The sequence below is a fragment of the Suillus subaureus genome (genome assembly GCF_016647635.1).
Source record: "Suillus subaureus strain MN1 chromosome Unknown BJ212scaffold_5, whole genome shotgun sequence".
Taxonomy (NCBI): domain Eukaryota; kingdom Fungi; phylum Basidiomycota; class Agaricomycetes; order Boletales; family Suillaceae; genus Suillus; species Suillus subaureus.
Window position 1 is genome coordinate 680,000 of NW_024538561.1, and position 12,394 is coordinate 692,393.

At 45.2% G+C, this 12,394-nt stretch overlaps 1 protein-coding gene across 1 annotated transcript; it reads left to right on the forward strand.

Annotated features, from left to right (window-relative positions):
* Positions 1-11,859: 11,859 nt before the first annotated feature.
* On the forward strand, positions 11,860-12,300 carry BJ212DRAFT_1477030 (uncharacterized protein; the record flags this gene model as incomplete). The annotated part of the gene is made up of 1 exon (XM_041339479.1): positions 11,860-12,300. The coding sequence occupies one exon, from the start codon at positions 11,860-11,862 to the stop codon at positions 12,298-12,300; it is 441 nt and encodes a 146-aa protein (XP_041197013.1).
* Between the last annotated feature and the right edge of the window lie 94 nt (positions 12,301-12,394).

Sequence of the window (12,394 nt, forward strand, 5' to 3'; positions counted from 1 at the left end):
CGTCCTTGATGTTATTGATGGAGGCCTCGACTTTCTTGACATGGATGTAGACACTCAGGCTGCTGGAGCTGCCACCGCCAGTGATGTACCAGACATGAGCCCTGATTTGATGATGCCACCTAGTGCCCTGCTTCAGGGAACCTTCACTACTACTCAGGTTGCCAGCTCCCAGTCCAGTAAATGCATGCGCACTAACACTTTTGTTGACTCTTCATCTCAATGCACTGGTGCCCCTCCTGCGTCCAGCAATCCTGTTCCACTCTCATCAACATTGGTATCATCACTGGCTCCAAAGAAGGCGTGAGTGTCAGCGCATGGTGGCATGCAGACAGGGATGAGTAGTGCTGCAAAAATTGCTGCAAAGATCACTCCTGCCGCTGCTGTCATGAATATGCAAGGTAGCATTAACCGCCTCACAGATGTTATCGAGAAGACCATATCCACTCCACCTCTGCCTCCACCACCAGTCCCTGTTGCACCAACTGTACCAAATATCATCTCTCGTGGCCTGGAAATTATGCATGGCAAAGATGGGGAATTTTTGTCAGTTGGTCAGAGAGCCAGCCTCCTGTGCATATTTTCCCTTGCAGGAGGGGAAAACAAGCTTGCTATCTATGTTGGGCTTGAGGATGACTATGAGACACGCCATGCATTTATCTCAGAGCTCTTAGACTCTCTGCTGCTGCAGTAGTACTATCATACCATTTGTGTCACTGTGCTTGTTACATTTTTCGTACCAACCTGTGGTATCCCTCTCATGTACTGCTCATTTTACTGTATTTCACTCATCTGAGTCACTGAATCATATACCAATTGAAACGGATCAGATACAACTACATGCTACTTGTAAGAATCAATCCAGTTCATACTCGTTGTCCAATGCATCCGATGCATTGTTGTCATTGTTATCAAGATCACGTCGTTCTTCTAAAATACGCTGATATTCAACCCACATTGCTTGCACAATGAGATCACATTTCACATGCAGATCATTGTGTGCTTCTCCTGCTGCCTGCTCCCAGTTTGCAGCATGCGTATGAGCATCCAAGTCCGAATAGTCTGTTTCAGGTAGCACACCTCCTGAGGGATCATGAAAATGTATGAAGTTGTGAATGCAGCACAATGCGGCTGGAATCTGAGCTTGTATGCTCATAGCATACGGCAGTGATAGATGGAGGATTCGGAAATGTTGTTTGAGGACACCGAAAATCCACTCAATGACGTTTCGAGCAGATGAATGACAGTGATTGAATAACTCTTCTTTCATAGTTGGCCTGTGAATAATCAGCACATTGTAGAAAGAATAATACCAGTACATGTACCTCAAACCTGCGTGGCCCCATTCTGCAAGGTGGTAGCGCACATTACAATACGGAATGAGTAGTTCAGGCCACAGAGGGAAGCCTGCATCTGCAAGGAAGTATTTCCCTGCAGGAATATGAAGGTCATGGCCTGCTGCAGCCTCATAGACACATGCATCTGTGGCTGACCCTTCCCAGCCAGTGAGTGTGTAAGTAAAGTTGAGTTTGAAGTCACAGGCAAACAGGCAGTTTTGCGAAACGAATCCCTTCCAATTGTGATAGGGACCTCATTCGAATGCACGAGGCGAAGCATGAATGTGGCTACTGTCAATAGCCCCAATGGTATCTTTGAAAAATGGCCAAAACTTAGGGTCAGAGCGAATTCTATCAGGAACAAAGTCATCCGGCAAGTGAACGTAGTTTGTGTAGAAGGGGGAAGATGAGAATATGCTGAGCATCTTGCGAAAATAACTATATAGGAAATACAATGAGACATCAGTGGATCATAACTATTAGCATGTACTTACTGAGAAATCGTTTCATTGGAGTGTTGAAATCATTCGCTGATGTGCCTGACAGACAGTCCTGTGACAGACGTATATAGAAAAATTGCAAGTTGTTCCTCTAGCAAAACAAACTTAGAGTTGGTATAGCCAAGGGTATGAAGCTCAGATATAAGCCCTGCAAAAGCACGTGCATGCATGCCAAGTTCACATCAGGATCCGTTCTGGGTGGCCAGTCAACAGCTCCATCACCCAGGCTTCGCCAGAGAGAGCAGATGTGTGATACGGCTCCGGGTCTTTAGCATACACTGACTCTAGTATATTGGCTGTAGTGCTGATTAAGATGCTGACTAGAAGGATTGAGTGTTGGATGAGGCAGCATTGAACTTCTGGATGCTGGGGCATAAAATGCTGGAGTCTTGAATGAGGATCCATTGGTGTAGGGATGCATAGAATACAACTCTAACAACAGTGTATTATACCCTACAGCCCATATCAGCATGCTAGGGTTAGTCCAAATTCAGACTATGATTCAAGTTCCAAACTTCAGCGAAATCCAAGCTGAGATGACATTTGCCAAATGTTGGTCAACATCTGGTTGCCAAACAGCCTCTAAGGTAGGGCTACTACAAAATCGACCAACATCATGTGACAAATGTATTGAAAGCATGACAGAATTGCAAACTGATGAAGGCTCTAGGATAACATGAAGGAGAGAAAATTGGAAACCTGTGAATGATGGAGCACATTATGTAGTACAGTTCACAGGGACCTGATTCATTAAAAAGTGTATGTAGTGTAACTTATGGACATTAGATGGGACTGTGGCATTTATCAAAGTAAGTTTGCCAAGAACTTTGCACCACCATTGGCCAGCGATTACATTCCACCTCATCCAGTTCCATTACCCTCACCAAGATGGCTCTGTGCAGCAAGAGGAACCATGCGAGCATTGCGAATCTTCAGCTTCAATGCCGACATCAAGAGCTGGGTCTATGCGAGACGAACAAAGAGAACCAAAACTTGAGCGTGAGTTTAATGTTACCTTTTTGTGGCATGCTTTGGAGTGCTGATTGACAGCTTTTTGTCCAGACTCCCCTTGTCTTTATGCGGGCCTTGACTGACATATGTGCTGGAGCTGGAGATGAAACAGATATCACTGTTAGAGATGCTAGCTTGCCAACTCACACATCACCTGTGTCTTGTGTCCTTGCTGGTCTGAACAGAAAGCAAGCAGCATGGGCAAACAGGAAATATTGAGGTCACTGCACTCTTCTGGACAGTATTTTACAAGAACTCGGTGACAACCAGATCACATAGACTTCAGAATAATATAGTTAATAGCTAAATAGTACATACACTCGACACCTTGCTACTTACATCTAATACATCTAATCTCCTTGCATGGCTGGTGGCGCTGCCCATGCGTCAACATTGCAACCATCATGCCTTGCATCTTGTCAGCTGTCACACCATGTCATGATTGGTTGATTTTGTGGTAGCCCTACCTTACTGCAGTTTGATATGCAACGTTCAAAACCTGCCGATGACAAAGGTTTTTTTCTATTGAGACACCTTGGCATTCATGCACTCATGGATGGTTTCCTCAGAGGTTCATCCTGATTTCATCCTGGCCAAAGTGGCTACCATAACAGAATCTAAATCTGTCTCTTGGATTGTGCCAGCTGTGCAGATCCAAAACCTGCTGATGACATTTTCTATCGAAACATGCTTTGAATAGATGGTGTCCTTGGAGGTCCTTTTTTTTCCCTATTGGAAGTTTGGAATACACCACTATATATAGCTACATAGATATAGTTTTGTCGGAAACTGGTTTTAGCAAAGTAGCTACCACAACAGAATTGAAATGAAACCTGGTGAATGATACTCTTTTTATCTATCGGAACACACTTTGACATTGGGTGACTATCCATAGGCTGAAATATTGCAGAATAAAATAAGATAGAATAAAAAAGACCATTTAAGGAAATTGTGCTGTGATGCCGCTGTTCATTTGCGTCAAATTTGCAAAATATTATTTTCTGACCCCCTTACTATCTTTGGCCCAGAGTTGCAAATCACAACATAGCACACTCATCTTCCACTCATTTCCTTTGCACAATGATTCTAGAGGATGATTAGTATATAGCTTGCTGTATTTATTTTATATTTTATGAAAAACAAACTGGAAGTGCTTGTGGCAGTGAAATACAGTGTGGAACATGCACTTTCTGCACCAATCTGTCAGAGGAGAGCCATTACATGTGCCAAAAAATTCAGGAATTTTACTAATAATTCTACATTGCCTTCTTACACTACTCTAATTTTTTCTGACATGAAAACTGTGTTATGTTGAGAGCCATAAATGTTGTACTATTGAGATGCAAAATGTGACAGGAGGGGTGAGCTTGTGTTTGGAGTTGCAAAGCACCGCTTGGCAACTCAGCTAACACATGTGTGCGCACTCACTCATATCTGTGAACAGTCTTGTGGTGCTGGTCACATGCCAAAGAGAATCCAACCCTCCAAGTTTTCTTGAGAGCTTGAAGATAAGATTCAACATGCCTGCACTATTCTACATGCTTCTCCTTCTCCTAATGTTTGCGCTGTTATAACAGAGCACAAAATCCCATATGACACCCTTCAGTGGCAGTATCTTGGCAAGAGTCAATCATACCACAAGGCTCATATTGAGCAACAGCTCCTATCACTGGAATTGGAAAATGTGCTTGTTGACTGGATCAAATTACTCAGCTCCATGTGGCATCCACTCAGCAAGTGCACAATTTGAAGCAAGGCAGCCATATAATAGTATTGTGTCATGGCAAAACTAAGCCTCGTGAGAAGTGGGTCAGAGGCTTTCTCAAACGTCACCCATGATATATTACACCTATCTAGTTAATACCTTACAGTACATAAGCATACTTTTATGTTAGAAATACAAGTTTCAATGCTGAATGAAAGCCTTCGGAATCCTTGTCAAATGTGCTGGTTTTGTTCATTGGAGAATTAAAACTGCAGCGTGACATAGTGTGACATGATGACTTCTATGTGGGTGAGAAATTTTGCAACTCTGTGCTCAAACGCTGTTTCGCACTGGCTTCTCTCTGGCAATGTAGCCTTGACAAATTTCTTTATTTTTTTTACATAGCCTTAAAGTCCATATCAAATCCTACATACTCCTACTGTTTCCTTATTTTAATGTTGTGTAGTTGTTGTGTTATGAACAACTGCTCAGAACATTTTGCAACTCTGGGCCAGAGATAGTACAGATTATTCTGGATTATAAATGACAGATTAAAACCATTTTGGGCCACTATGCTCAAGCTATCTGCTGACTAATCATATTTGAAGGTCCCTGCCTGACACATGTTCAGCATGGCGATAGTCGCTACCTGGTCCAAACATTTTCCAATATATGCAGTCCAATCCCTGAGCTCCCTGGTGAAGTTTTCAGCTGAAGTTTTAAAATTGCTATCAGCAGATGACGCCAACACGTACCACTGCGACCAGCCAGGGTATGAGGTGAGCAGTGCTGACACCATTCTCTCCCTATAAGTCTAGAGTTGCAAAAACCATCCATTCCCCAAGTTACCATGACTGTTTTTTTGTCATTAGATACTTTATTCCATGTGTGTACTAACATATTCGTGCGACCACCTGTCATATCCCACAATGCAGACTCACATTCCATAATATTCCCACGCCTTCCAAGCCTATGTCCGGACCCCATATCCAACTCATTGCCAGATCCCCTTCCGCTGTGTGCTCCACACCTCAGTAGGATCGACTCCGCTCCAGATTTACCCCTGAGCTCCGGACCTCTGGATCCTCACTGCTAGCCTGATCCATACCACCCTATCCTGTCCACCCTATGTGCACTCCATCCAGCAAGACATCCAGACTTCACCTCATCTCAGATTCAGGACTATATCCACCTCATCATATCCCAGTCCTGCATCCACCTCACCTTCTGGATCCTCAGATCTCTGGACCTCTGGATATCAACCATAACTATCTCTGGATGTATTCCTGCCCTCTGTCCGATATCCTGCACCTACCCATTTAGACATCTCTGCCTTTCCAGCGTTCAGTTACCTCTTCTTCCATCTTGCTTATTGATCCTTGTACAAGTCTTCATCTCCAAGTTCATTTACTTATGTTCCATCTTACTTACTAATGTGTTTCCACATGCTTGTACATAGCCTTGCTCCTTTGCTTACTGATCCCCTCAGATATTGTCCAGTATATAACCCCTGTAGATACTCCTGTAGTTCCTTAGTTTGAATATCATCTTAGATCCTGTTCTACTTTCCCAATCCTCTCTCAGACTTTGGTCCACCTAAGTCTGTCCTATCCATCAGGCCTAGGGATTGATTCCCTAGGCCGGAGCTCTGCCTTTCTGGCACTTACCCTCTTTCCAGACTTAGGTCCAATCCCTGTCCCTCCGGCTCTACCTTAGGGTAGTCTACCTCTGTTTGTTTCTACATTGGACTCCATCCAATGTAGCCCCTATTCCTTCTGGACCTCCAGGTGTCCTGTCCTTCGGACATCCCGCCCTCCATACCTTCGGACATCCCGTCCTCCTGTCCTCCTGTCCTCCTGTCCTCCTGTCCTCTGGACCTTCAGACCCTTGGACCTCCTATCCTTCCATCCTGTTTCCTGTAGAAGTATTACCTTGCAGTGGGAACTCTCCTGAGCACTTCCTGTGTTCCTCCAGAACTCTCCTGTGCTCCTCCAGACATTTCCTGTGCTCCTCTGGAAGTCCTCTAGCACTCCACCAGAGTAGCCAGCCTCCAGAAGTCCTCTGGACTTCATCGGACCATCATTGGACTTCCTCTGAAATGAAGGGCACATACTCGGGTAAGGGGCACAGCATATGAGCTGAGGCCAAGCCCCTCTGAGTCAGTCTCTCTCTCCCTTGAGCATGGTTCTTAACACCACCACAGGGCCATTCTACTAACTATGAACATCTAGAATCATTTATGCATCCAACAGTTCAGGTTTTTGAGACGTATAAAAGCATGCATTGGAGGACAACAAGGTAAACATTATTTTCATTAAAACTACAGCATGCAATGTCTGACATTCCCCCTCCACAATCCATGATGATACCTCCTGGTAGTACCCCATCTTACCCTGAATTATGCTATGACCATGCTGGAAATGTGTTCGCCCATGATAATTTTGGTGCTTGGGTGTCTCATCCAGGCATCTGCAAAGTAAGTCTTATCAAATGATTGTTTACTGGCAGCTGATACTTGACTTATTATAGACTCTTACAACTGATTGGTCCTTTCAGTTTGAACATGGCGATGGTCTGGGTTATCAGGTACGTTGAGTATCATATGATGTTTTTGACTTGACTAACTATATACATGCAGCCTGCTTCTACCTACGCACTCACTCCAGCCTTCCAGTCCCACAAAGGCACACCTCCACCCTTGCTGGCATCCAGTTCTCGCCCTGCTCTATGTGAGGCACCAACCATGAATATAACTAACTGTTAAGAACCATGTTGCTCAAAGGAGAGAGACTGACTCAGAGGGGTTTGGCCTCAGCTCATATGCTGTGCCCCTTACCCAAGTATGTGCCCTTCATTTCAGATGAGGTCCGATGATGGTCTGATGAAGTCCAGAGGACTTCCGGAGGCTGGCTACTCTGCTGGAGAGCGCTAGAGGACTTCCGGAGGAGCGCAGGAGAGTTCCGGAGGAACGCAGGAGAGTTCCGGAGGAACGCAGGAAGTGCTCAGGAGAGTTCCCACTGCAAGGTAATACTTCTACAGGAAACAGGATGGAAGGATAGGAGGTCAGGAGGACAGGAGGACAGGATGACAGAGGACAGAAGGACAGGATGTCCGAAAGTACAGAGGGCAGGATGTCTGAAGGACAGGAGGATAGGATGTCCGAGGGTTAGGAGGATGGAGTGTCCAAAGGACAGGATGCCTGGAGGTATGAGGGACAGGAGGTCCAGAGGTCCAGAAGGAATAGGGGCTACATCGGACGAAGTCCAATGTAGAAACAAACAGGGGAAGACTACACTAAGGTAGAGTCAGAGGGTCAGGGATTGGACCTAAGTCCAGAAAGAGGGGAAGTGCTGGAAAGGCAGAGCTCCGGCCTAGGGAATCAATCCCTAGGCCTGATGGGTAGGACAGACTTAGCTGGACCAAAGTCCGAGAGAGGATTGGGCAAGTCTAAGTTGATATTCAAACTGAGGAACTACAGGAGTATCTACAGGGGTTATATACTGGACAATATCTGAGGGGATCAATAAGCAAAGGAGCAAGGCTATGTATGAGCATGTGGAAACACATTAGTAAGTAAGATGGAACATAAGTAAATGAACTTGGAGATGAAGACTTGTACAAGGATCAGTAAGCAAGATGGAAGAAGAGGTAACTGAAAGCCGGAAAGGTAGAGATGCCTAAATGGGGATAGGCACAGGATCTCGGACAGAGGGTGGGAATAGGTCCAGCATTAATATCCGGAGGTCCGGAGATCTGGGGATCCGGAAGACAAGGTGGATACAGGACCGGAATACGAGAAGGTGGATATAGTCTGGAATCCAAGATGAGGTGAAGTCTGAATGTCTTGCTGGATGGAGTGTACATAGGGTGGATGGGACAGGGGGTTATGGTTCAGGCTAGCAGTGGAGATCTGATGGTCCGGAGCTCAGGGGTAAATCCGGAGTGTAGTCGATCCTGCTGAGGTGTGGAGCACAGTGGAAGGGGATCTGGGAATGAGCTGGATATGAAGTGGGGTCTGGATGTAGGCTCAGAAGGCGTGGGAATATGATGGAACATGGGTCCGGATTGTGGGATATGACACTAACCCTGTGCTCCTCCCCCTACCTCACTCTGATGATATGGACTTGATTTACCCTGCCAGTATTGCAGAGGCCTGCGGCCATACTCCAGCCACCAAAACAGCAGGCACTCATCGCAAGGCCAAAGCCCCAAGGGGCAAAGGCAAGGAGAAGGAGAATGCTGGATACACTAACCCAAAGAAGTGTTCTCAAGAGGACAGAGATGAGGATGATGAAGCAGAAGCATGAGCAAGGCAAGGCCACCCTCAAGGGTCCAACAATTATACTGCCTTGGACATTAAAAGTCTCCTTGATGTAGTCCATGACAAGCTCCCTCTCAGCCAATGTGGGTGGCAGACTGTTCAAGTTAAGTTTGGCCAATGGGCCAAGGTGAACCACCGGCCTGAACGCAAACTCACTTCACTTGAAACAAAGTTTAAACAGGTAAGATTCAATTTGTCTCATGACTGTGACATTGCTCACAAGTAGAACTACAGTTGGTCAAGACTATGAAGCCAACTGGAGATGGCATGTGCCCTCCAGAAGTTACATGTGCCCATCACATCAAACAACTCATTAACAAGCGCGCAGGAACCCATGACCTGCACAACATGGATTATGACGCCATGGAAGATGATGACAGTTACTCTGTTGTCTCTGACCAGAACCAGGATGAGCATACCTCCCCCCCAATTCAGCATACAGTAATTGCCCACTCCACTCCTTGTACAGACGCCCCAGCTCCACATCACAATACTCGAGGAGTGGCAGCTATGGATTTACTCACTCGACTTTCCACTGCATTTGACCCAGCCACCCAATGCAACCATGACGAAGATCATGCCAATCGCAGCCTTGCCACCATGCAACTACTTACCCAAAGTCAGCAGCTCCATGATTCCAAAGCCACTATGGAGACCCTGCATGGCCAACTCTTCAATTTGCGTGCTTGCATGTATGACATTGAACATGAACGTGATCAGGCCAAGCTTTGCATTGAGATGATGCAGATGAGCAGATCCATGCACCATCAGCATGTTTGGATGCCCAAACACAAGAATTTGCATCAAGAGTGGTACCCTGAGGGTGGGGGATCCATTAGGTGGCTTACTGATGAAGGTGAAAGTACCACATCTGAGGGGCCCAAGCCACCATGCCTTCAAAGATGTGGCCCCTCTGGACGTCCCAAGTATTCTGATCGCCCATATTTCAAGGACTTTGCTGATGAGCCTATCAAGCCCATTCAAAAGGAGGGGTCAGTAGAGATTTGATTGTGCTATGATGCTTACAATGTACCTAGGGTACCAATGTACCATGCAAAGATTTCTGCTTCTCACCATTCTGCATCTTGCACTTGTTCCATCTTGAACGTCTTTCCTGTCTGCCTTCTCGTCTGTCTCATCATCTCCATTGAAATTGGCATTGCAGGTACTGGACAGTTGGATGCTACAATGTTCTACATCTTGCACTTGTTCCATCTTGAATGTCTTTTCCTTTGTCTTCCCCTTTGTCTGACCTCTTGTCCATCTCATCATCTCCATCAAAATCAGCATTGCAGGTACTGGATGGCTGGATGGTACAATGTTCTACATCTTGTGCTCATTCTGTCTCGAACATCTTTTCCTTTGTCTTCCCCTTTGTCTGACCTCTCATCCATCTCATCATCTCTGTCGAAATTGGCATTGCAGGTACTGGATGGTTGGATGCTACAACATTCTACATCTTGTGCTCATTCCGTCTTGAACATCTTTCCTGTCTGCCTTCTCATCCATCTCATCTGCATTGAAACTGGCATTGCATTCCTCATCTGATATCATCATTACAAGTTTTACATGTTGTATCTACTGGAATTCCAATATGACATGGAAGCACAAGACTCGATCCTTCTTCCTCTGCTCTGAAAATAGCATGTTTTCAAAGCCTCGCCACACATCTAGATCATCCTCAGTAGCTTGCCAATGCTTCATGTACATGGTCCGTATCCGATCGACCCCAACATGTATGGCATGCAGGTTGTGCAGCTGAAGACAGATTTCAATAAGGTCACTGTGAGCTTCTTGGTTAGTGATGTCAAGTGGTATGTGTAGCCTTCCAAAGGCATCTTGGATAGCTCATATGCCCCATTCTGCTGTTTGACGGTAAGAGAGTAGTTTGCGGTTGAATGCCATATGCTCCTCTATCTCGGCAGCTGAGCCACACAAAACTTGGCCATGTTTCAGAGGTGTGCAAATGTGTCTGTCAATGGAAGTCATCCCACAAGGGAACGCAGTATCTGCAACGATGTAGTAGTCAGGAGGTGTGTTGAGTCGAAGTTGAGTATAGATGTGAGAGGTGAGACGAGAGTCATGCCAGCTGCCAGGTGCATTCATCCTTGCTGCAATCACAATGCCTTTGTAAAGTAACTATTGAGTACAAATTGTTGGAGAAAGACCAAAAACACACCTTCAGCAGAAAATGCTATGACTGAACTGATAAAATGTTTGGAAAGCCATCCGTTGTAGGTAGCATTTTCAATATCAACATCATCTGAAGTCTGCACAGGGAGTTTGAGCCCATCGATGCTTCCAAAAGCACCTTGCAAGCATGATGAAAGTTTAATACAATTCATGTGGGTCTAGATTAAATAGACACTCTCAGATCGTGCATGTGAAGGCAAATGTCTGTAGTATTCACCTAGATTAAATAGACACTCTACATAATGTAAGCATAGGTGAATATGAATAGAAACTAAGTATCTTGCCTCAGATCATGCACATGAAGGCAAACATCTGAGGTAACGAGTTGAAATAGTGCTGGCTAAATAGCTTGAGTGCTCTTGTAAGTAAGTGGGACTTGGAATAACATCAGGAAATCAACCCGAAGTTGATATGACCAGATATAATTTGTCATTGCAAAACATTATTACATGTCATGTTTTAGCATTAGATACCATTATCATGGTGTCACACATATATGAATGAAGATATGACTATGCTAGAAATATCACCTTGATGTGTATTTTGTATTAGGAAATCAGCACAAACTTGTTTTTCCTAGATTTAGTTGGTAAAATCATATCAAGAATCTACTGAATTATATAAGATTATATACAAAGATAAAGTTTGATATAAGCATGACAAATTGATATTAAATGAACAAGGATTGTAAGAAAGCCAACATTCTGATGTAGATATGTCATGTCTTACAATTGTATTAACAATTCTCTACCAATTGATCTTCACTACCATCACTTGCATAACATTGCACTAACCATGTCACATGACAGATGCTTAGGTAAGTCGGAGTTTCAATTTTTTCAACCAACTTCGAAACTTGTCTTCTGTCATCTCATCTACACTCTAAGTACACCCTTCTGGCCCCTCAAGCCAACATCCTCTTCTCTCCCTCCCTGTCTCTTCATGGTGATATCTTTGGCCCTATGTGGTGGTTTTTCCTCCTTTATGGTCTCTGGCTCCTCCCTGGCCCTTTCCCTCCCTGGCCCTCCTCCCTGGTCCCCCTCCCTGGTCTTCCTTCCTGGCCCTCATCCCTGGTCCTCCTCCCTGGTCCTCCTTCCTGGTCCTCATCCCTGGTCCTCCTCTCTGGTCCTCCTCCCTGGCCCTCCCTGGTCCTCCTCCTTGGCCTTCCCTGGTCCTCCTTCCTGGCCCTCCCTGGTCCTCCTCCCTGGCCCTTATGGTCTCTTCCTTCTCCTCTGAGACAGGTAACTATCATGTCCCTCTCTAGCTTCTGTCCTATCATGTTTCTCTGCTCTCCTGTATTAGTACTACATGTGTATACCCTAAACCCAAT